Genomic DNA, 25,735 nt, shown 5'->3' with positions numbered 1-25,735 from the left:
TTTAAATTTCAACACAACCTCCTGCCCCCTACCCCCCCAAGGGCCACTCTCCTCCCCCTCCCCTGCTTCATCCCGCCCCATGAATTTACATATGCCCTTAGTGTTTTTGACTCTCTTCCCATTCTGAAATGCAAATTCCATAAAAGTTTGTTCAGTGTCTTATCCTCGGCACCTAGAACAGTGCAGGGCATGTAACAAATGCCAAGGCTATCCCTCAGGGCCAGCAATTAAGAGCACACATGGCTCTTGCAGAAGACAGGGGCTGGATTTCAGGTACCTATGCTGGGTGACTCACAATCTTCTGCAACTCCAGCTCCAGAGGAATGGCTGCTGCCCTTCTCTGATTTCCAAGGTTACCAGCACACAAGTTCACATACCCACATATGGGCACACACACACACACACACACACACACACACACACACACGACAGACAGACAGACAGACAGACAGACAGACAGACAGACAGACAGACAGACAGACAGACAGCTCAGAGCTGTGTGACCAAGAAATCTCTTTTAAGGTTTCTCCACACCTAGGTTTCCTCAAGGTAGCCCAAGTTAAAATAATGCCCTTCCAGATTAGACAGCCTGTGGTTGACATCTCCATTACCCACATGCAGTGTGGCCTTGAAAACACAACTATTCTCAGTTTCTTCAATTGTAAAATAACACATTAACATCTCTCCATTTGGGACGTTGGAGCCAGGAGGCCTCTCAGAAAGGGTCCAGGAGACTTGGAAGAACGTGGGCAGCCCGGCCTGGGTCTGGCCTAACTGATGCTGCTCAAGAGAGAAAAAGACCTAAAAAACCCTCCTGGGAAACGGGTTGGGGCCAAGTGCTCAGCCGCACTGGATGGGGAGCGGCTGGCGCGTGGGGTCGGGACGTGATCGCAGGATCTGGTGTTGCTTGCCTCCAAGCTTCTGTCACTGGCGGCCCTGCCTCGCCAGAGGGCACCCTCGGCCTTCCGGAAAGTGCCATCATTTACCCCAGCAGCAGCTGCCGGGCTCGGGATGGTCAGTGAGGAACCGCTGCCAGGATCGCGGCCGAGCCCGGTTCCACCCTGGGGCCTGGAGAGAGTGGCCGGACCGCCCGGCCCTTCTCCCCTAGCGAACCTAGCCTGTGTCCCCTGTCCGACCGGGGGCGATCCGGGACGCGGGGGAGGCGAGAGCGCGAGGCGGGGAGCGTGGACTGACAGCTGGCCCCGGCGCAGAGGGGCCGGGGTAGCAGGAGGGAGGGGGCTCGGGAGTAACTTTCCAGAAAAACAGCCAACGTGTAGCAGGAATGACTCCAAGAGGAGGGGAAAAAAAAGTTCAGTTACCACGTCGAACCAGAGGACTCACAAAGTATTTTTCAAATGGGCTCGGCTTTTCCTGTGCCTGTTTAAAACATTAAAACCGTGCAGCGAGAGAGGCTGTGTGCGCTGGTCCCTCCCTCCCTCCCCCACCCCAGGCCGATACGTCATGGGAGGGAGGTATAAAATTTCAGCAGAGAGAAATAGAGAAAGCAGTGTGTGTGCATGTGTGTGTGTGAGAGAGAGAGAGGGAGAGGGAGGAGAGGGAGAAGGGGAGAGAGAAAGGGAGGGAAGAAGAGGGCCGAGTGTAGGGGGCTGAGCCACAGAGAGGCGAGACGCGCACGGGAAGGGCCTTGCGGAGGAAGAAATAACGCTTTCCGGAGTCAGCTGCGGTGAATCGGCTTCTATTTTCTTTTTCTTTTGATTTTTTTTTTAATTCCTAAAGAGAAGCAAGGGACAGAAGCCATGGCCGAGAGAGAAGATAAGCTGAGATGCTGGTGACCCTGGGTCCAAGTGGATTATCGGAGCTGTCTCCAAGAGGCCTGCCCTCCCAGTTTGCCAGTTGTATATAATCCCTCATCCCAGCCAATGAAGAGGAGAGGCAGCGCGAACAGAGTCATTTAGAAAGCCCCCGAGGAAGTGTAAACAAAAGGGAAAGCATGAATGGAGTGCTCCCGAGACAAGTGTGTCCCGCACTGCCCCCACCTTTAGCTGGGCCTGCCGTTGCCCAGCGCTGCCTCTCCCCACATACCCACTGGTGATTTTTTTTAAACATTTTTTTCCTTCTCTTTTCCATTCGCTTTTCTAATTCTCCCTTCAGGGCAAGGCAAAGAGCTTGATTTTTGGGACCCAGCCATGGCTCTTCTGCACTTTCTTTAAAATACTCACTTTCTCCTCATCGCCAAGCGGCGTTTGGCAATATCAGATATCCGCTCTATTTATTTTTACCTAAGGAAAAACTCCAGCTCTCTTCCCACTCCCAGCTGCCTTGCCACCCCTCCCAACCCTCGGCTTGCCCTCCACCTGGCCTGCTGGGAGTCAGAGCCCGGCAGAACCTGTTTAGATATATGGACAAGAATCCCAGCGCTACACAGCACACAGTCCGCTACTTCGTCCCGGGGTTGCCAGCGCTTCCTGGGAGTCCTGAAGCTCACACAGCGCAGTGAGTTCATGCACCCTCTTGCCAAGCCTCAGTCTTTGGGATCTGGGGAGGACGCCTGGTTTTCCTCCCCCTTTCTACTGGGGTCTCCTCCTTGCCAGGCCTCCCCAGTCCCCTGGCCTCGTTCCTGGGTTCACACATGAAGATGCACTTACAAAGGGCTCTGGTGGTCCTGGCCCTGCTGAACTTGGCCACAGTCAGCCTCTCTCTGTCCACTTGCACCACCTTGGACTTCGGCCACATCAAGAAGAAGAGGGTGGAAGCCATTAGGGGACAGATCTTGAGCAAGCTCAGGCTCACCAGCCCCCCTGAGCCGTCGGTGATGACCCACGTCCCCTATCAGGTCCTGGCACTTTACAACAGCACCCGGGAGTTGCTGGAAGAGATGCACGGGGAGAGGGAAGAAGGCTGCACTCAGGAAACCTCGGAGTCAGAGTACTATGCCAAAGAGATCCATAAATTCGACATGATCCAGGGGCTGGCGGAGCACAGTAAGTCCCAATGCTTGCTGGGTGTCTGCTCTGGAGGGGATGAACTGGAAAAGGGAGTTCCACAGAGGGGGGGCCTGGTGGCCCTTATACAGCAGAGCGCACCCCCGGGGGTTCAATACAGAGGTCAGGCCCTGCAGCTGCAGCTGGGTAGGTGGGTGGGAAAGGCGCAGAGACATTCTGGTAAGAGCCAAGGGCTTCAAGAGGCCAGGAGCCCTGAAGCCAAGTGGCGTTCGGAACTCCTAGGACACCCTTGGTGGGTAGTAACTGGGAACTGTATAGTGCCACCTAAGGAAACATGTTCTTACATATCTGTGTGTGAGAACACATAGAGGTTCACTGTGAGCACGTGGGTTCTGTAGAGGGGTGGGCTGGCTGGCCCCCAAATCCTCCTGGTCATCTGAGTCTGGACATCTCCATATTCTCCCTGCTTTTCCTGGCTCCTTATACCACATCTCTGGGTCAGCTTCCCGGCTTTCAGGAAACACAGTGTACCTGCCTCAAATTTGAGTTTGTTAAGCTGCTTTTGGAAGCCCAACCGAGGCTTTTCAGTCTAACACACACACACACACACACACACACACACACACACACACACACACACACACACACACGTGACCCACGTGAGCTGGGAGGGGGAGGGTAACACATGTATATTCCCACATACGTGGACTTTTGGGCAATATGGACTCTTACATTACACAGTAGACAGATTCATATGCATAAAGCAGGGCCTCCCAGGCTAATGGACACAGGAGGCCAGGATTGAGGTTCTGGATAGCCCAAGGCATCTGCCCAAGGGATGGCTGCGGGGGTGATGGGGATGTGTGTCTGGAAGTTTCTTCCCAGGAGGCTGCTGTCTGCGGAGGAACTGTGAAGCTTCTGGGTGAGACGCCTGTGTGTGTTTGTACACGTGTGGAAGTCATGTGTGTTTACTGAATGGGGATTTAAAAAAGCTCAATACAAGAGAGAGAAATTTGGCAGATGTTGAGAAACTGACAGCCCAGGAAAGAGGAATGTAAGCGGCTCTGGGCCTGAGTCCGGGAGCTGCTCTGTTTGCTTTTCCTGCCAGCAGGTGTCCTCCGTGCCCCGGTGACTTCAGCCCAGGCCCACCTCCCAGGTGGGCAGTGCCCAAGTTGGGGTGGAAGGGTTGGCTGGAGCCAGGAGGCTGGCATAGTCAGAGTGGCCATGGGGCAAACAGCAGGAGGCTAGAGAAACCCGGCTGCAGGGAAGGAACAGGAGTGAGCGCCAATGGGTGGAGCCGCTCTCAAGGAAGATGCAAAAGGCCAGTAGGAAGCTGGTCTACACCAGGCAGAAAGAAAAGTGTAGTTTCTGGAGGCAGGGATACAGGTGTTCTCGGGGCAGTTTCCTGTGACTGGCTGGAGTATCACCTTTTCTTAGGATCTGGCTACCCATGCAGAGTCCAGGCTGGAAACTAGACAGACCTGGAGCTCCCTGCCTAGGGTCTGCTTACTGGTGTCCGTTCAGGGACTGCCTGGTGACCACAGTTTATAGAGTCATCCAGGATTAGATGGGATGAACCCTTGACTCCTTGGTCACCTACCAAGGCGAGTCATAGTAGCCACAGATATCAGAGAAGGTCACAAGTCTGAGGGAAGTAGAGGATAAGAGGGTGGCCCTGGAACCCTCACAGTCTGGGTCAGGAAGAGAGTCTGAGAAGAAGGGATTCTGAGTCACTAGGGCCCACCCTGTCTAGAGCCCTGAGATGATGATGAGCAATCCATGTGAACACACGGCTACACAGGTAGGTGTGGATGTGGATTTTGTGCAGAAATCTAGGCTACAAAAGATGTAGCCTCAGACAAAGCCAGGACAGCCCACCACAGTTGTTGTGCAGTTCCCAGGTTGTAACATCAAGGGAAGTCATGGGGACAATGGAGTAGCGGTCTAGCCTGTGACAACTTGGCGCAGTGAACAAGAATATTTTCTCAATGCTAAGGAGGAGTCAGGGTTCAGTGGGGCAGAGGCAATGCCACGGAGGCTCACAGTACCATCAGGAAGCAGGCCCAGGCACTCTGCAGCTGGCACAGGTGATGTGAGAGATGAACAGACACCAACCTGAGCCCACCCTGCAGCTGGTTAGGTGGTGGCTCGACCTGGCTGCACAAGGCACGCTAAGTACAGAGAGGGCTATGGCAGCTGCTGAGCAGAGGACGAAGCCCGTCCTGAACTTCCTTTTGTTTGTTTGGGTTTTTGTTTTGTTTTGTTTGTTTGTTTGGTTTTGTTTTTTTTTTGTTTTGTTTTTTTGTTTTTTTTTTGTTTTTTTTTTTTTCTGAGATAGAGTTTCTCTGTGTAGCCCTGGCTGTCGTAGAACTCACTCTGTAGACCAGGCTGGGCTTGAATGCACAGAGATCAGCCTGCCTCTGCCTCTTAAGTGCTAGGATCAAAGGCGTGCGACACGCATTTTAAGGCCACTGTTAATCTTCATGCTCTAGTAGAACCCTGGCCTGTGACACAGATGAACTCTAGGTTAACCTCACCAGGAAAGGACAGCAGGTCCTTTTGTAACCCAGGTACCTAGCGGCTTGGGAATAAACAGGGTTTGTTTCAGCTTCACTGTTGGAGGCGAGACAGGGGATTTAAATGGCGTACATACTCACTGAACCCAGCTTCCGGGACCGGGCTTCCTTTCTCTCTTACACAGCCTCAAGCAGGATTAGTAAGCCCAGCCATGTGGTGTTTCTTCCCAGAGCCTCCATTTCCTTGTGTGAGGTCATCTCTCAGCTCCCTTTCACTTTGAATGGATTTGTCAGGCCTGGGGCTGATTTGCCTGGGTGTCTGCTAGGAGACAGAGGCAAGACTCTGTAATCTCGTAGTTCTCTAAGATGTTGCCATGGGAAACGAGTAGGTGCTGTCTCTGACTCATGTACTGGGGAAGGATACAGTTGCTTCGGTTCTGTTATCATCCCCACAAACACTGGCATAAGCACCATGTTCATCTTCTGGCTTAGAAGTATCTGTGTCTTGTCGTGGGACTCTTGTGTTATCAATCCAGGGAAATGCCAAGGCAAGTACAGGACGACCCAGAAGGAAGAATGCCATGGTGGCTGGAGAGATGGCTTATCCGTTAAGAGCACTGGTTGCTCTTCCAAAGGACCTGGGTTCAATTCCCAGCACCCACATGGTGGCTCACAACCATCTGTGAGTTCTAGCTCTTGGATCCAACACCCTCTCACAGACATATACACCAACAAAACACCAATGCACATAAAATAAAAAATAAATAACCATTAAGAAAAAGATGTTTCATGTTGACAGAATTCATATGCCATGGCTATCATCATTATACCAAGAGGAAGGTAGGTTCTGGCTACCCAGGGGGAGCCTTGAGGAACCGCCTGGGTCCCATCTCTCCCTTATAGAATAGGGAGAATACGGAGACGTCCTAGGCAACTTACGTTTTCAATAAGTTTAAAGATGAGGTGAGCCAGGGGCAAAAAGTTTCCTAGGAGAGACTGTAAGCACACATGCCTTCAGACAGTAGGCTGGGGATGCGGCTGGATCGAGCAGCCCCGGGACCAGGCATCGTGGCAAAGTACTTCAGGTCGTTGAGAAAGGCGGTGTATGTGACCGGCTTGGGGCAGAAGGATCTAGAGCCCCCGTGGCCTGCTAAGAGAGGAAGCTACCATGGAGCTCTTACTGAATCTTGAATTCAGGAATGTAGGTCCATCTTGACTAGATCTTATCATTTCCCGGGATAGCAGAGAATCTGGAAATTTCTGTGAAACCTCCCAACTTGTAACACAGACTTAAAATGTTTATAAGCTTCTAATGCAAAACTTTTTAAACACTGGCTAAACAACACGTCTAACTCATTTCAAGGTTAATCTGCGCAAAGTTTGAGACCATGCAGGCAACACTCCCTCGAGCTTCTGGCACATTTGAAGTTGTGGTACCTTTCGGCGAAAATGATAAACTTTGCTTCTCCATTCTGCCCACACACCGGAAACATCTGGAAAACATGGCGGGGGAATGCTGTGAACCCACCCGGTGCAGTCCGTTACTGCTGAGTGGTGGGGTCATAGTTCGCTGCTTTAAACACTCTCCAGGCGGCCCCATCGTTCATACCATTCCTCCATTGTCTCCTCCCTGAAATGAGATGTTCAAGCTGGGACACACCTGTCTGGAACAGACAGAGCTAGTTAACTACACGTACAGCTTCCTGGGCTGTCCAAAAATACCGTGCACACATTTACTGGATCATGCGCTATTCTTACTTTCTAAAGCAAAAGAGATGAGGGAGCGACCAGTGTTCCCAGCAATGGGAACAGTTAGAAACAGTGTGTGAGGACCCTGTAGCTCTCCAGACCCACCAGAAGAGGGCGCCAGATCCCATTACAGATGGTTGTGAGCCACCATGTGGGTGCTGGGAACTGAACTCAGGACCTCTGGAAGAGCAGTCAGGGCTCTTAACTGCTGAGCCAGCTCTCCAGCCCCCATAGAAATGTTTTATTAGAGTGACTCTTGATGGTCGAGAGCAGAGCACAGTGGGGCCTGGTCACTGACTCTAAGGCAATACTGGGGTGCCGGGCCATTTTAAGGAATCCCATCATATTTGTTGCTGAAATTATTAATATCTTTCCACTGGGTAAGCATCCAGGTACACACAGATTTCCAGGGTCTCAGATTCAATAAATGGGGTGTGCTCAAGTCTTACCTGGGTTCAAGTCTCACCTCTGCCCCCTATTACTTGTCTAGCTATGGAAAAACCACATAGCTTTTCTGATATCCCATTTCCACACGGGGAGAATGATGCATTTTATATATTCTCTTTAATTTCAAGTATTATTAGAGGAGTTACATGTGATGTAATGTGGTATATCATGCATTTTGCTTACTTATTTGCATGATTCATTCCACTAACTCTCTTAAACTGGTTTTGTTTGACTGTTTTGAGGAAGGGTCTTACTGTGTAGCTCAGCTTGGCTCTGAACTCTTTTTTTTTTTTTTAAGATTTATTTATTATATATGAGTACACTGTAGCTGTCCTCAGACACACCAGAAGAGGGCATCAGATCCCATTACAGATGGTTGTGAGCCACTATGTGGTTGCTGGGATTTGAACTCAGGACCTATGGAGGAGCAGTCGGTGCTCTTAACCACTGAGCCATCTCTCCAGCCCGGCTCTGAACTCTTAAAAGTTTCTTATTATACTTATTTATGTGTCAGGGAACCCATGTTTGCTTGCACATGAGTTGAGGCCGGATGGAAACTTTCAGAAGTCTTTTATCTTCTTCTCCATTTTGAGTCCTGAGATCAAACTCAGGTCATCGGACTTGGCAGCAAGCACCTTTACTCATAAAGCCATCTTGCCACTCCATGGTCTCAGATATTTTTTAATTGTTTTTTTTTTTTAACATGGTACATGTGTGTTTTGCCTGTATGTATGGCTGCAGCCTTTATGTGTCTGGCTATATGTATGCCTGGTGCCTGCGGAGGCCAGCAGGGGGTGTCAGATCTCCTGGAACTGCATTTACAGATGGTTGTGAGCCACCGTGTGGGCTCTGGGGATTGAATCCAGGTCCTCTGGAAGAGCAGCCAGAGCTCTTACCATTGAGCCATCTCTCCAGTTCTGGCCAATCTCAGAATCCTGCTCCCTCAGCCTCCACCTCCCAAGTGCTTTGTATTTCTTCTGAAATCACCTTAAAATTTTCATTGGGGGTGGGGATCTGTCTTGGGTATGGTCCATGACAAAGCGGAAGTTAGCAAGAACAGTCATCAGAGTATCCTGAGGCTCTGTTAGGGTATCACTGTTCCTGTTTCTTGGATGTCCCTACTTCCTTCCCACTCTGGCCCCTTCCTCTTCAGTTACCAATTCCTACTTTCTTCTGCCTTTTCTAGCAGGGCGCGTATGGCCCTGACTCCCCTTCATGCTCTCCTAACAGACAGTTATTGCAGAGGCCAGATTAATGACCTCTCCTGCCAGGCCAGTCTCCACAAAGGGTCACTGGTCCAAGGGCTTGTCCACATCCAGAGTTACAAACCTGCCAACTTACACATGAAGTTGCTGGCGGTGTAGCTCTGTTACAAGATGGGTGCTTGGTGGAGAGATGTTTTAGCAGTTAAGAATGTGTGCTGTTCTTTTTTTTTTTTTTTTTTTTTTGTTCTTTTTTTCGGAGCTGGGGACCGAACCCAGGGCCTTGCGCTTCCTAGGCAAGCGCTCTACCACTGAGCTAAATCCCCAACCCTGTATGTGTGCTGTTCTTGCTGAGGACCATAGTTCAGTCCCACCACGCACATCAGGGGGCTCACAACAGCCTCTAACTCTAGCTCCAGGGGATCTGATACCCCCTTATGGTCTCCTTGGGCACTGCAGTTGTGTACACAAACCCACACACAGGCACACATGAGTACACATAATTAAAACTTGAAACAAAGTATGTTTTTAAATGTGTACTTTGTAAGGGAGGGACCCTGGGTACCACCTCTATACATATGCATAGGAGAGTTGCTGACACTGACTCCTCTCTCTGGTCCTATTTGGATTGGCTTAGAGACTAATTGGCAGTATTTGTTCCTTCAAGGCCAATTAGAAATCAGGGCTTCATTAGCTGCTATTCCCACATTTGTTTCCTACACCTGTTCCATTAATTTTCCTTTAACCACCAACATCAGGCCTACCAGATGGCAATTTCCAGAGACACCCACTCATCCTTTCCTGAAGACCAGGACTGTGCTTGCTGGTTTTCAGCTCCTTATCTGCCTCACGTAGTCCATGACCCCTAGTCTCCCCCAGGGGTACTTATGCGCTCACTTCAGCCATTATGTGTGGAATCTGGGCCTACGAGCTTGAATTTCATACCCTGGTTGTCATTACCCTTTGTGTGGAGAGGATTTCTGTGGAGTGAATGCTCTCAGACCTTGGCATTGTAAAGGACTCTGCTGGCTTCGAACAGCCAGCTACCAAGGATAGAGACCCTCTGTGCTGCTTGGTTTTATGTCAACCTGACACAAATTAGAGTCATCAGAGAGGAGGGAATCTCCACTGAGAAGATGCCTTCACAAGATCCAACTGTAGGGCATTTCCTTAACTAGTGACAAATCAGGAAAAGGGGCCCTGCTTATTGTGGTTGGTGACATCCCCGAGCTGCTGGTGGCCCTCAGTTCTATAGGAAAGCAGGCTGGATGGGCATGGTGGCACACACCTTTATCCCAGCACTCAAGAGGCAGAGGCAGGCAGATCTCTGTGAGTTCAGCTTGGTCTACAGAGAGAGAGAGAGAGAGAGAGAGAGAGAGAGAGAGAGAGAGAGAGAGTGTGCCAGGATAGCCAGGGCCTCAAAGAGAGACTCCTAGAAGAACCAAATGAAAAAAAAGAGAGAGAGAGAAAGGAAAAAGAAAGTGGGCTGAGCAAGCCAGTAAGCGGCACCCCTTCATGGGTTCTACGTCAGCTCCTGACTCCAGGTTCCCATTCAGTTTGAGCTCCTGTCCTGACTTCCTTTGATGATAGACTACAGATGTGAATTTGCTCATAGTGTTTCATCATAGCAATATTAACCCTAAGTAGGACCCCCTTAAAGAGGAAGGAATTGATGACAGTCGACTCTTTTGATTTGAAAAAAAAAAACCATATATATATATATGTATATATATACATATATATGTATACACACATATATATATGTACACACACACATACACATGTATATATGTATCATAGAAACTGCCCTTTGTTTAGGTCTAAGCCCCAGCGTTGATTCAAACACTTTCTGTAGCTCCCTACTCTCAATGTGATGAAGTTCATGTTCCCAGTGCGACACAGGGGTGTCCCTACAGCCTCATGTCTCAACCTGCTTTCTCTTCTCTTCCTCGCTCGCTGGTCTGTCTCTGACTACAGTAGTGTCTCTGTGTAAAAATCCCTTCGTAGCCCCTCCCCCACCTCCATGCAGGCAGCAGATTGCTGCCACTGCTCCCACTAAGTACTGGTCCCTACTTGATTCATTCTCATTTCTTCTTGCCGGTTCCTCTGCATCACTAAGGGTCCTGCGATTTGGGTCTGTGTCACCTGCAGGCAGGGACTGTGGCTTCCTGACATCAATATCACACTTGGCTCATGGTATTTATTTCACATATGTTTACATTTTTAAAAAGCCAGATGGGGGCTGAGGATTTAGCTCAGTGGTAGAGCGCTTACCTAGGAAGTGCAAGGCCCTGGGTTCGGTCCCCAGCTCCGAAAAAAAAGAACCAAAAAAAATAAATAAATAAAAAATAAAAAGCCAGATGGTTGTGGTGCACCAGCACTAGGGAGGAAGAGGCAGAGGCAGAGGGATCTCGAGGCCAGCCTGGCCTACAGAGTAAGCGCCAGTACAGCCAAGACTGCACAGAGAAACCCTGACCTGAAAACAAAACAAAACAAAACAAAACCAACCAAACAAATAAAAATGTAAAAGATTTATGGTTTGTGTGTGTGTGTGTGTGTGTGTGTGTGTGTGCGTGCGCGCGCGCTTGCGCGTGTGCCTGCCTGAGGAGTCTAGAAGAGGGTGTCAGATCCCTTGCGGCTAGAATCAGAGTGACAATCAACTAGTTGCAAGCGGCCCAACATGGGTAACTGAACTTAGGCCCTGTGGAAGACCAGCAGGTGCCCTTAACCACTGAGCCACCTCTCCAGCCCTACACATGTTTGAGAAATGAATAGATACCTACTGAATAAGAACGTGAATGAATCAACAAGCTAGAAGATAACTAAGGGACTAGCCGCCATCTTCTTAAAAATCTGGGTTTGATTGATGATTGTTTTGTTTTGGAAACTTAGTCTGTCTGGGAACTTGCTACACAGGCCAGGTTCCTGGCCCTTGAACTCAAGATCCTCCTGCTTCAGTCTCCCAAGTGCTGACATTACAGCATGTGCTGCCAGGCCTGGATAAGAATCTATATTTTTGAAAAATTAAAATTTAGTCTGGAGCGCTTAGCAGCTTTGGGATAGCAAGACAGTGGGAGGAGAGCTAGAGAGCTGGCCCAGCCGTGAAGAGCACTTGATGCTCCATCCATCCCTAGTACCCCTGTCAGGTGGCTCACAGTTGCCTGCAGCCCCCGTCCCAGAGGATCTGACACCCTTTTCCGCCTCTGTGGGCACTGCACACATGTGGTGTACATACACACATATAATATAAGATTTATATGTAAAAGTGGGCAAAGGGGACAATTACACTTCATTGATTCAGTCTCAAGTACATGTCCTGGGGCTCCAAGGTCTCCCTGCTCCTTAGTTGGGATTCTTTATGACTCTGGGGTCACTAAGAATCTTCCTTGCATCTCCACCTTAAGGTCTGAGGTCTCGAGCCTCTCGGGAGGTCATAGACAGGGCTGTGGCCACTTAGTGTGGGTCTGCTGGCGGCATACCGTTTCTGGAGGGGGTCCTCACTATGTCTCTCCCCATTGCTTTTCCTTCTAGATGAACTGGCAGTCTGCCCCAAGGGAATTACCTCTAAGGTTTTCCGTTTCAATGTGTCCTCAGTGGAGAAAAATGGAACCAATCTGTTCCGGGCGGAGTTCCGGGTCTTGCGGGTGCCCAACCCCAGCTCCAAGCGCACAGAGCAGAGAATCGAGCTCTTCCAGGTATTCCCTCCGTCTGGAAACCATATAGGAGGTGCCAGTTCCTTCCCCACGTCTGGCTTCCACTGAGCTTGGGGTCTGACAGACCTCAGGCTGACGCGGACTCCTCCCAGCCTCTGTCGTTAAGAGGGCTTCCTGAGGTGCACAGAAAGGGTGGCATTCAGAAGCCTTTGGTCTCCTCTTGTTTGCCAGCATTGTAACCCGTCCCTGGTGCCCTGTCCCCTGCCTTAGCAATTCACTCTCTCCTCCGCCCCGCAGATACTTCGACCTGATGAACACATAGCCAAGCAGCGCTACATAGGTGGCAAGAATCTGCCCACGAGAGGCACCGCAGAGTGGCTGTCCTTCGATGTCACTGACACTGTGCGCGAGTGGCTGTTGCGGAGAGGTAGGTAAACTCTTAGCAGGAACATCTCAGAGGGAATCCTAGGGATTCCCTAGGGAGAGGAGAGAACTAGGGGGAGCCATACATCTGGGTTCAATGGCTAGCTTTTAACTCCGTTCTCCACTCTGTCCTTTTTTTTTTGTTCTTTTTTTTCCGGAGCTAGGGACCGAACCCAGGGCCTTGCGCTTCCTAGGTAAGCGCTCTACCACTGAGCTAAATCCCCAGCCCCTCCACTCTGTCCTTAAATGCTGTCCTGAGTCAGGCCCTGGGAATTCAGCCGCAAACAAAACAGGTGAGCGCTCAGATCTCAATGGGTTTTCATCCCCGTGGCAGAGACACACAAAGAGAGTCAAACAACACATTGGAAACTAGAGAACCTAGGTGATGATGCCTGGGAGCTCCAACACTGGTTACTTAAAGGAGATCACTGTGAGAAATGAGCCCGACAGTGAGATCCAAGCCAAGAGAAGGAGCTAGCCCTTTAAGGGCAGGAGGCTAGGCAAAAGGGTGACCCAAGCAAAAGAAACAGAAAGACCCAGGCCCCTAGGTGGAACCCAGTTTGATTCGATGTAGCAGCAAACAGTCTTGAAGATCAAGATGGTGAGCTGAGGTCATCTGGTCAAGTGTGTGTGTTGGACTGTAGAAAGGTTTTAAGACTCGTTCCTCGTTCTGAGTGTTCTGAAGGCTATAGGCAAGGTGGGCATATGAGTGCAATACTGTGGTCTTTAACAGCAGCCCTCTGGTTGCTGGGAAAGGAAAGGGAAAAGGCAAGCAAAACATGTAGGGACCATTGTGGCAGCCTAGTGAGGACAGAAGGGGCTTGGGTGCAGGCAGTGTGCAACAGATACAGAAACCATATGGATTCGTTCTGTCATTCTGTCATTGAGCCAATAGGCTAGGATTAGGTGTGGTGTTAAGACACAAGAGCAATCTCTGATGACATAAGTTTTGGATGAAACAGCCAGGTGCTATCCTCAGCCATTGGAAGAGGGAAGAAGAGGGGCTTTGGGGCAGGTTCTGTGTGGCCAACTTGAATTTCAAATGCCAGGGTTCACTGAACTCCACAGCACTTATAACAAATGTCACCAGTCCTGAATATCATATCCACTCATTGTATCTCCTTACCAGGAAAACAAAGTAATGCTTCCACCCTACAGGCCTCCCAGAGCTGTTTTAAGGGTCACATGTATTCGAGAGAACTTTGTGGGTTCCAATGTGCCTTGTAAGAATCAATTCTCATGATGTTCAATAAGGAGGCTGAGGACCCGAGTGAATACGTCTGAGCTTCTCCCGTCTGGATTAGGACCTTTGTCCCCTAAGAAATGAGTCTGATGTCTCATGACACCATCTTGGTACTTCCTGCTCTGACTGCTTCATGGTGATAGTGGCAAACGTGGTGGTAGGAGGGTTATATATAGGGTTCTTCCTCTACCCCACCAAGAGTTTTCCACCACCATCAGCTGTTGTACAGTTAGGCCAACTACATACCGATGGCCAGATGTCCTTGGTGTTTCAGGAAAGCAGGGTTCGAAGGCAGAGGTCACAAGCTGCTTTTACACTTAACTCTTGGGCACTTGGGGAGTTTATTTGTTGTTTTGTTTGGTTTTAAAAGCTGGGAGATTTCTCATAAAACTGGGCTGGCTTTGGTGGTGCACACATTTAATCCCAGCACTCCGGAGGCAGGAGCAGACCTATCTCTGTGAGTTTGAGGCCAACCTGGTCTACATAGTGAGTTCCAGGCCAGCCATGGCTATGTAGAGAGACCCTGTCTCATAAATGACAACACACCAACCAAAGATTCCTTATTTTTCTTGACTAATAATTAGAAGATTGGCCCCCGGCAGTAGACCAGAGATGACCAGTAGCTACCCTTTGAAATGTGCTGTGCACTTTCTTCCTCATCTCCCAGTGCTCCCCGTGGGTGAGTCTCTGAGGTGACTCCTCCACCTCCGTGATGTCCAGGACTCTGTAGGTATTCAAGTCTGCAAGCTCCCATGTATGGGACCTTGTTTGGCAGCTGAGTCGACACACGGTAGACCCTGCCTTGGCTCTTTCAGGAAGGTAGGTAACTCAGTCTGTGAGAAACAACACGATTCAGCCAAGGGTGCTAACAAAGCAACCCCGATGCTGGCGGCTCTCCACTCAGTGCTTAGCTTGGGCGTCGAAAAAGGGGCTGCTTCGACTTCATCTCCTAGTTCCCCTGTCTGATTTTAATCAGCGCCACCTGGATTTCTTTGAAGCCCTGGGCACTTGGAGCGCCTCTGTTCACAGCTGCAGAACTCCATGAGAAATCTGTGCAGAACAGGCTTTCCAGCCTCCTCAAGCCATCCGAAAAGATAATTTCATAATAAAACCTGTGGGTCCCCCACCCACCACCCCGCCCCTGCCAACTCCGAGGTTTGTTTTTCATTGGAACCTTCAGTTCACACTTAGGCAAATTCTGCCCACCCCTCCCTTCCCTCAGGGGAAGTAGCTGAGGGCTTTGTTCAGGAATCTCCTCAGAGTTCATGGCCCCAAACCAGGCAGCAAACAGACTGGGAGTTGGAGCAGCTGGCGGTGTGGATTGACGAGGACTGAGTCACACCTGTGGTTTAGGAGTCACTTAGGAAGCATCTGGGGCTTGTGTGCTCCAGGTAGCCAGGCTGCGTTCTGGGGTCCTCCCACCACCGCGCCGGTACTCATACAGCCTACGGATATAGCCTACGGCTTCTCAGTATACAGAGCCAGGCTGGTAGGATGCACCCTAAGTGTCACGGTGAAGGTCGGCTGGCATGATAAGACCACACGGGCATTTGCATCTTGATGACTGTAGGATCTTTGTCTATGGTGCCTTTTGGTGCCTGTTCTTGTCCCTGGCAACTAGGTGTGTAGTAGCTCAGCTGGGAGTTGGGGCGCACACCTGTAATTCCAGCTCTAAACTGAGGCAGGGGAATCATGAGTTCCAGGCTAGTCTGGGCAATATAGTGAGCCCCTGTTTTAAACAAACAAAACGTATAGTGTGGGATCTCTCATCAGAACTCACAGGCTCTCTATCTGGATCTTGAAATAACAACTTCCTGGTTGGGTATCTTGGGTAAACGACTTAATAGCTCCAACCTTGGTGATCTCCTCAGTGAGGTTTTTAATTAGTAGGATTATTATAGAGACTAAATGAGCGATATTGCTGGCAAAATCCCAGAGCAGATTGATAGTACTGTCAACAATGGTCGGTAATTATCATCTCTGAGCCATAGACCAAGTTAGGCTACCATCTAGCGCTGGCCACGTGAGCTTTGACCGTTCCTTTCTCTAACACACCTGCATGTACCTTCACTCTCTAACACACAGAATCATAGAACTTGCTCACTCCAGTGCGCAAGTCCCGTCCCACCCTGGACATCCTTGAAAATGCTGTGTGTTGCTCATTGCGACTGCTACAGCTTCTACCGGCCGTCTGACACCAAGTAGAGGCCTTCGTGCCTGGTCACATCTTCTCTAGGTGGGGCTCAGCTGCCTTGCTCTATAGACTTGTGTCCCGGGTGAGTTAACCTTTGGGAACAGAGATCACCAAGCTTAATGGGTGCTCTTGAAGTTCTCCTTGGGACAGCACAAATCTGGTCGAACTTTGGAGTTTCTGGTAGGAGTAAACTAGTTTTTAACCATTTGTCTGCTTTCATAGCCTGGATCCTTGGGACGCCAGGCTTACATCACAGTGTCCTGGGTCGCCATACCTGTTCTAGGTTGTCTTGGAGAAGGGTGCTGAACCAGGTGAATTTTGGAGTATCCCCTGATGACAGTAGATTTTAGGGAGAAATCAGGTTGGGCCTGAGGCCAGATGACCAACCACGAAGGTGACTCCAGGAAACCAATCATCTCACTGAAATGTTAACCTGGAAAGGTTCATCTCTTGTGCTCTCTCCTACATCAGTCATATAGCTAGTTGCTACTCTGGGATCAACAGAGCTCTGATCCACCAGGGTTGACTATACTAGACCAACCTGGTTTTCTCTGGAACTATTTGATTCAGTCAATTTTAGTTTTAGTTACTTTGTGTGCATGTATGTGTACCTCTGTGTGTGTGTGTGTGTGTGTGTGTGTGTGTGTGTGTGTGTATCTGTTCATGCCTGTTTTTGGTTTTGTTTTGCAATACAGTCTTTCATTGGGATCTGGGGCTCACTGATTGACTAAAATGGCTGCCCAGAGCGCCTTGGGGATCCTCCCAGCTCTGGCTCCCTAGTTCTGGGATTACAGGCATGTGTTAGCACTCTTGGCTCTTCACGTGGGTTCTGGGAATTGAACTCTGCTCTCTTGTTTGTGCACTCCTGTAAAGACTGAACTATTGACCCAACCTTCACTTCCGTTTGTTTTTCCTTTTCTCTTTACTTCATTCAACCCCTTACAGCACTGTCTGTGCTGCTTTGCTTTTGCTTGCCAAAACACCAGCCTGCAGCCAAGAGGAGGAAAGGCCCGAGATGACCTTTTGGCACTCAGTGTCTGACCACAAACCCTGGCACCTCTGGTTTTCCCCAAGCCCAGTCCATCTGAGCCCCTGTTGCCTGCACCCTTGAGCATTGTTCTCTGGAGCCAACAGTGATAGACCGACTACTCCACGCTCACACCTGTATTCCCATGCGGCTCACCTTGGGAGCCATCCATGACACAATCAACCTCCCAATATGGTGACAGGCTTTTCAAAGAAACTTCCATGTCATTTTACCTCATGACATCTTGTTCTTTAGAGAAAATATGACCAAATATAACCACATATAACCATAACATGCCTCTTCCCTCCTCTGGAACAACCACTTTCTCAGTCTCCATGGTGATGGTAGAAATGCTAACGTCATCTGCGGACTTGGAGTTATAGGTAGCGTGACTTCAGGCATTGATTTCTGACTCCCTCCCCCAACTCCTGTCACTCAGCTTTCCATTTTGTGCTCTTTAAAAGTCCTTCCTGCTCAGAGGTTCCTCAGCTTCCCCCTTGGCGCGTCCTCCTATCCCTGCCTCTTCTCTCATCCTATTCAGCAGGCTCGCTCAGATACCTTCCGTCTCTGAAGACACGGGGGCATCGTGAGCTTTTCCTTCCCGTTGTGTGTCCATGACCTTTTGCCCGATGTACGTAGGCAGCAATCTCTTTCTATCATCCATCGAAAACGGATCGTTATTCCCATCCTCCGAGGTGCCCACTCTTTACACCCTCAGCTTGTTGTTCATAACAGAATGGAAATATGCAGAACGTGGCGCCCTGTGCGGGAGGCTCACTCTGAGTTGCGAGCTCTTCCTGTTGCCCGTGACTCTCAATATACCTCACTTTCGCCTTTGCCTGGATACCTCACTTCCGCCTTTGCCTGGACGGTGGGCACACTGCCTTGCCACTCAGTATCTCCCCTCTGACTCCGGCTCTTATTTCGTAGAGTCCAACTTGGGTCTGGAAATCAGCATCCACTGTCCATGTCATACCTTTCAGCCCAATGGAGACATACTGGAAAATGTTCACGAGGTGATGGAAATCAAATTCAAAGGTAAGCGGGAACAGACAATAGGGTAGGAGATCCCTTGACAAACCCAAGAAAAGGAACTGGTTTCCTTTGTGAAGATGGCTGACTGTCCACACTCGGGTGATTTCGTTTTGTCCTCAAAGCGCTGAGTGTAAGCATGCCACTTGGAGAGAACATGTTAGCATCTAAGAGGCAGCAGGATTCTGAGGAGTGGAGGAATCCTGCAGGCAGGTGTCCAGGGAACTAGGCCAAGAGTGCTTCTTTCAGAAGCCCAGTCCACAACTGAGATAATAAATTGCTCAGTAAATGACAGCTGCCTTCCCCTCTCAAGGAAATGAACTCCAGTGGGCCTGAATATGAGTGCTCTGGCTACCGAGCTTCTGATGTTGCTGGACTTACCTTCAATTGTCTGGGTTAGGATGGTTGCTTCCTGGCTTGAGCATTTGACTGTGGGCATTTGTACAGAGTTAGTGCTAGAATTTGAATCTTTTCACAGTTTCTACTGTAAATGCAACTTTCTGGGGTTCAGGGAAGCTCTCCTTTCCTTTCCTGTCTCTGTCTTGGGCACCTGAGAAGTGGGTGACCACGGGATTATCTGGAGAGAGCAGAGGGATGCTCTTGACCTGGCATAGACCTTGGGCCTGGACCTCAGTCATCCATTACTCGGCATGGGCTTGACCTCAACCCTTTTTCTGTATTTATTTTTTAAAGCTTAGAGTTTAACGTCCTAGCCGCAGTGCCTAACCACATCCTCATATACAGTTTAGGCTAAGGCATTATCTTACCACCAGCACAATATTGTTCCTTGTGCATAAACACTTCAAAAAAGGGCACCAAGCACCTAGGGGTTCTATTTATTTTATATACCCTAAAGCTTCTTCCTAAGATCCAAGTTCCTCATGCAACTGTAAATTACTCACCTTCTTGCCCTGGTAAAGAGAGTCAGTTGGTGGTCAATGGTTGTCTTTTTTTTTTTTGGTTCTTTTTTTCGGAGCTGGGGACCGAACCCACAATGGTTGTCTTTTACAAATGAGATTCCTGGCTAGAACAAATCCTTCTGAGTCAGGCTCTGGTCTTCTTTTCAGCCGAATCTGCACTCTCTTACAGAGCTTGTCTAATGTTCTATTGCCTCATCTGAATTTCATAGTGACAACACCTCTGAGGCGCTAAGCTTGAATAGCAACAGTCCTGTAGCCTAGCTTCTTTGGTTCCCACATGGGCTGTCTCAAACTGTGACCCCTTAAATTGTTAGGACTTCTGTAGTATCCTAACTCAGATTCTACCAGGAAACCCAAACCCTAAGGTTCTAAGTCTCAGAACCCTGAAGTGGCAGCCCCAAAGTAGCTGACAGGGCCCACCTAGTGCTGGGGATACTCATGACTCCATGAGGGAGCCCAGGATGCATCCATCCCAGGAAGGTGATGTGCAGGAGTTGTGCAGGGATCTGATTGGTTGTCTAGAGGGGTATCCATGGTAACCACCGAGTGCTTCTGACACTGGTTGCTCCTCTCAGTCTGTGCCTTCTTGGGGGGAGGGGATGAGACTTGCCTTGTGCCTTCCTCCCTCACAGACTGTACTATCCCTCATCCTCACCAGGCAGTGATGGGCTAAGACGGGATGCAGAAGCAATCTGCAAGGGTACGCTTGCGTTTAGATAGGAGGTTGTGGCATTGCTTCCCTTTGCAGGAGTGGACAACGAAGATGACCATGGCCGTGGAGACCTGGGGCGTCTCAAGAAGCAGAAGGATCACCACAACCCGCACCTGATCCTCATGATGATTCCTCCACACCGACTGGACAGCCCAGGCCAGGGCGGGCAGAGGAAGAAGAGGGCCCTGGACACCAATTACTGCTTCCGGTGAGCCCTGGCCCCATAGGGGGCTAGGTCAACCTTCCATCCTGTGGGCTTGAGATCTGAGTCCCACTCAGCCAAGGGTCCCTGATGCTTGTCACAAACATATCTAGGAAAGGGAAGAAGAATCTGCTGTGTACTCCTGGGAGCTTGACGGAGGCTAAGCCTCCATGGTGCTGTGGGGGGTCCATAGTAATTTTTTTGCTGCCTCTGAGTCCCCAAGGCTAGAGAAATCACCAATGACTTGAGAAGAGACCTGCACTATACAGAGGCTGTTTCTCTTCTTTATGAACAGCTGTGCTGCTCACCGATGTGGGAAGGATGAGGAAGCCTACATCCCAGGAATAAGGAGGGAAATGACATTGGGAGGGGGTCTGAAGGATGCTCTTGCAGACTGGGAGCTGGGAGTTCATCCATGGACAGAGGAAAGGCTGGGGTTTGAACCCTCCTCGAAGCCTTCCTTCAAGGATGGGTGACGTTTGGATATGTAGGGACTGGGGGTGGAGCACTTCCGGGAGCAGGAAGGGTCAATTGGCCAGAGAAAATGCCTGTATGGAGTTTGGGTGGAACAAGTATATTTACTGTTAGAGGTGGCCAGCTCAGGAAACAGAAGGAATGGAAGAGGTGGTTGCTAAGGCTGGCAAGTAGACCCATTTGATGTGTCCGTTTGTCAACCTGGGTGAATGCTCTTGGCTGTAGGCAGCAGTGACTTCAGCCCTTGGGGGTTTCTTGCGGCCGACTCAAGGTCTGGCTATTTGATTTTGCCCTTGAAGAGATGGGTGTTCTGATCTCACCTGGATTGCTTCCTGCGCAGGCTTTTCCTGTGTGTGGTCGTGAGGGTTTCTAGAATTCCAGGTGACTTGTCCATGCTTACGAAAAAAAGAGGCAAGAGGCAAGAGCCAACAGCTTCCTTCTTCCAGATGTTACTTCTCTAAATAATTAGGTATCCTTGCCAGAGCTCTCCTACTCTCTGCCAACTTCTCTAGTTCGGACTGGCCATTAATCAAGTCACATGACTGCCCCTGCCTTCAAGGGCGGCCAAGAAAATGAGTATCCCCAGAAGGGGGAGTCAAAGAAGAAGGGGCTGGGAATGGCTCTTTAAAAGATAAACAATGGAGTCTGTCATGGTTCAGTCTTAAAACCTACAAGAAGATTTTGACCAATAGTAGGCTTTGGAAGTAGTGAGTTCCGGTGTCGTCAGAGACCTGTTGAAGATAAGGGTATAGGCCCACAGGATGAGGAGGGGCTGCCAAATGGATTTCTGCAGACAACAGGATTGGATGGATTTGCTAGCCCCGCCCATGGGACTCCCTTACTCGGGAGCCATGGCTGTACCAAATGCAATTGAACCTGGGATTCAATGGACTAGAGTTACCTCCCACGATGGCCTCTTGTATTTCCTCAATGGGAAATAGGAAGACACATATGAGACTTCTTTTATCGTCCCTCCTCCTTTTTGTTGATTTCCTGTATATGCTTTTGTCTTAGCAACTTGGAGGAGAACTGCTGTGTGCGCCCCCTCTACATTGACTTCCGGCAGGATCTAGGCTGGAAATGGGTCCACGAACCTAAGGGTTACTATGCCAACTTCTGCTCAGGCCCTTGCCCTTACCTCCGCAGCTCAGACACAACCCACAGCACGGTATGGAGCTGGGTGCATGCTCTTTGGGTACTGGGGCTCCAATGACTGGGCTACTGGCCAGTATGAGTGAATGAAAGATTGAATGTTGGATGGGTGGTAATCTTGGATGCGAAAATTCCTGTAACGATGTTCTGATCTTGGCAGGCTGGCCCAATCCTACTCCGTTGTACTCTGCAATTTAAATCCCTACCATGGGGGCTAGCACGTGGGTAAAAAGTGTGCTTAGTGTGTGCGATGCTCTGGAATTCAGTCTCTAGCAAACACACTTACCTGAACATGCACGGTCACGTGCATACATGTGCTGAGTTCCCACTACAGTTTCAAGCATCCTTTTCATTTACTTTGTCCAAAGCTTTTGTACCATGGAAGTCATTCAACTGTCACATGGCATCCTGAGTCACAGATGTATGCACCTGGTTGGTGAGATGTAGGGGCCCAGAGAAGTTTCTACCCCTGTTTAGACAGCATAAAGCATGTGGGAAAGAATAGCAAGAGAAAGAGCGGAGGGTCCGCAGCCTCTGCGACCTGCCTTCCTCACGGGGGATGGTGAGCCTGGCAGCGAGCTGTGAGCCAGTTCCAGAGAGCACATCATTGCTGCAGCCTGTCTGGGGCACACATTCTCGCAACCACTAAATGTGCCAAGACCGTGTTGAATAACATTTGCACTAAGGTAGAAACTTACAGAAAGGAAGACCTTTTTGGAGGAGTTTCTTTTTTATCAATTACAGATCAACTGCACTGTTGTATGTTTCAGTTAGGAACATCATTGAGTACATGGGTTATGCCTTCTGCAACACTGGATGACTACAGCCGGTCTCTTATCCAAACTGTTCCCACAATCCCTCTTAAACAGATCTCTGTGGCCACTCTGCCTACTTAGGGTAGCCCCCACAACTTGCATAGTTTCTGGGTCAAAGGCTTAAGCTTGGCTTTTTCCTGCTAAATGTGTGACCCTGCCCACAGGTGCTTGGACTATACAACACCCTGAACCCGGAGGCATCGGCCTCGCCATGCTGTGTGCCCCAAGACCTGGAGCCTCTGACCATCTTGTACTATGTTGGCAGAACCCCCAAGGTGGAGCAGCTGTCCAACATGGTGGTGAAGTCGTGTAAGTGCAGCTGAGGCCAGTCTGCAACAGAGGAGGGGAAACTGCCACCACCGACTGCTGCTCCTTGGAAAACCAAAGCAACAGACCTCACCCTAGAGGCCTGGAGCCCACAAGCCCTGGCTCCCGATGGCGAAAGGCCGAGAGGGAGGCTTCCTTCTGGAACATTTCTTTCTGCTAGCTCTGAGAATCACTGTGGTAAAGAAAGTGTGGGTTGGTTAGGGGAAGGCAAACTGGTGAGAACATGGATTTCTGTGGTGCAGGCAGAGGTGGTGGGGTAGAGAAGAGATAATGAGTGGACGTTGTGAGTGGCAAGGGGCCTCCGGCTACCCTAGGGAAGATGAAGGGCAGAGTGGTCAGGTGAAGGCCAGACTGGAAGGCACTTCAGATATGAGGTCAGCTTTGCTCATGGCAGTACATCTGCTCTAGGGAATCGGGATGTTGTTAAAGGCAACAGCATTTTTCTTCAGTTTACCAAGCCAAAGTCCCCTGGAATTGTATCTTGAACTGCCTGGAATTAAGGACAATCTGTTCTTTTGCAAACAGTCTTTTCACCTCGATCAGCATCATGAGTCATTACAGATAATGTAATTAGTTTCTGGGCCAGCAACTAGCTATCTCAGGTCCCTCAGAGATGCTGGACTCAAAGGCAGAGGTCAGAATTGGTTCTCTCATGTATTCCCTCGGGCCCCCTCCTTCTGCCTTCCTTCTTGGCCGTATTTCCCCTTGGACATTTGGCTAGACACCTTCCGGGTCAGGGTGCATTCTCTGGATTCTGGATCCACACAGCCTGGGGCATCAGACATCGTTTCCCTCCTACCCTAGACCCCGTGCTCCCCGGGTGTTCCTGGAAGCAGGTGCTACATGCAGAGTATCCGGGGAGCCTCCCATGTCTGACATGATGACTCGGCCCCAGATGCACAGACTGAAGTATACAGACAAATACAAATATTACTCTCAGAATCTTTGTATAAATAAATATTTTTGGGGAATCATGGATGTTTCACCTCCTGGAAGGTTCTTCTAGAACAGTAAAACAAAACAAAACAAAATAAAAAAAAACCCAAAAAAACCCTAACAACAACAACAACAAAAACCCAAAACAAACAACAAACAAAAAAACCCAAAACAAAACAAAACCTCATTTTAAGATATATGTCAGACTCCATAAATACTCTTTGACTTGCACATTGGCATCTACTCACCAGAGATAACTGGATTCAGGCAGAGCAGCATCTCTCAGACGTTCTTTAGGATGTGCACACTGAGCCCACTGTGCTGGCTCTAGCATTGGAGGAAACTGTACCACTGTCTGGGCACACTTCCCTCCTGCAGGGTGCATAATTCTCAAACGTAGAGGCAATGGCTTAGATGTGCAAACATTTATACAAATCTTATGGCTGGGGAAGAGATGGGTCAGTAGGTTAAGTGTCTGCAAGTTTGGCTCCGTGGCACTCATACAAAAAGGAGGCATAGTAGTGCCCAACTGGAATCTCAGTCCTGGAGAGGGGGAAGTGTAGGAGACAGGTGAATTCTGGAGGCTCTCTGGCCAGTCTGTCTAGCTGAAGTCACAAATGTTTGTGGGGACACACACACACACACACACACACACACACACACACACACACACAGAGTCCTCCAATCTCTGGACAGCTGTAAGGTGTAAGGTGTGCAGGCTTGCATACAGAAACGAGCCATTGAAGTTTCAACTGAAATGCTACACACCATCGATTTTGGAAATCTCACCTCAGTCTCCAAATCACACTGAACATTAAGGAAGTCACCTGTAGCAAATGGCCATAAAACGAGACAAATTCTGTCATCAGAGCCAGATGCGGGCCTCTCTAGAAGCAGGAGATCCAGGGCAATTTGGAATTCCACTGTGGCTCAGCATTTGACTTTGGTAGCATCTTCAGGGAGCCGTCGGAGCAAGGAACCCTCTGGTCTTAGCCAGCTCTTGAAAGCCATCAGCCTCCAGCATGTCCGCTGAGGTAGAGGCACTGCTGTCTGACTGAAGCTGCAGGTTGAAGGATGTATGTGTGCACACCTCTGTGTGAGTGTGTGCATTTGAGTGTGTGTTCTTAGTTCAAACTGAACTTCTGAGCTTGGTCACCAAGACTGCCTCTGTTCTCTCTGTCCATGCCCGACCAATTTATCCAGTGGCCCGTGTCCGTGGACTGAAATCCTGGCTGTGGAAGTGCTCTGGCGTATGTGTGTGTGCACGGGTATGCACATGCATGTGTGGTGGAGGGGGCCACGTGCTGGTATGTCAGCCATGGGGTGGCTGCTGCCGTCTACCAGTCTATTTATTTTAGAGACAGGTTACTACTAGGTAGCCCTGACTGTCCTGACTCGCGATGTAGACAAGTAGGTGTGAGGATTAGTTCTTATGTCCACTAGAAATGTACTATCTGGGCTTAAGAAATGGCTCAGGGCAGAGGACTGGCTGCTCTCCAGGGTTTGTCTCAGCACCCTTCCACCTGTGGCTCATGTTCCACAGGATCTGATGTCCTCTTCTGGCTTCCATGGGCACCAGGCACACACATGGCACATGGAGTTAATGCAGACAACTCTTTCTCTCCCTCTCCCTCTCCAAAGAAATCCAAAACAGAAACAACATAATTTTAGGCTGCGGCCTAGAGGTGTGATTTCCACTGGTGCAGGGCCCAGGCTGCCTGCATAAATTACCTTTGGGGAAACTGCCCTGCATCAGACACCAGTCCTTTCTAGCATCAAGAAGGATGTGGGAAATAACATTTTCTGTC

The 25,735-nt window shown here is 49.6% G+C and overlaps 1 protein-coding gene across 2 annotated transcripts; it reads left to right on the top strand.

The window, feature by feature from the left end:
- Window positions 1-1,492: 1,492 nt before the first annotated feature.
- On the top strand, window positions 1,493-23,969 carry Tgfb3 (transforming growth factor, beta 3). Of its 2 annotated transcripts, XM_006240366.3 has the most exons (8): window positions 1,493-2,454; window positions 2,795-2,942; window positions 12,349-12,512; window positions 12,768-12,897; window positions 18,288-18,395; window positions 20,058-20,229; window positions 21,712-21,865; window positions 22,829-23,969. In XM_006240366.3, exons 2-8 carry the CDS (start codon window positions 2,837-2,839, stop codon window positions 22,985-22,987), a joined length of 993 nt encoding a protein of 330 aa, XP_006240428.1. In that variant the 5' UTR covers window positions 1,493-2,454; window positions 2,795-2,836; the 3' UTR covers window positions 22,988-23,969. The 2 variants fall into 2 exon arrangements, with proteins under 2 accessions (XP_006240428.1, NP_037306.1); NM_013174.2 differs by having other exon boundaries at window positions 2,193-2,942.
- The last annotated feature ends 1,766 nt before the right edge of the window (window positions 23,970-25,735 follow it).

Source organism: Rattus norvegicus, chromosome 6 (genome assembly GCF_036323735.1).
Source record: "Rattus norvegicus strain BN/NHsdMcwi chromosome 6, GRCr8, whole genome shotgun sequence".
In the NCBI taxonomy this organism is placed as follows: Eukaryota; Metazoa; Chordata; class Mammalia; order Rodentia; family Muridae; genus Rattus; species Rattus norvegicus.
The sequence above is the reverse complement of the archived record's forward strand: the minus strand, read 5'-3'. Positions and strand labels throughout refer to the sequence as shown.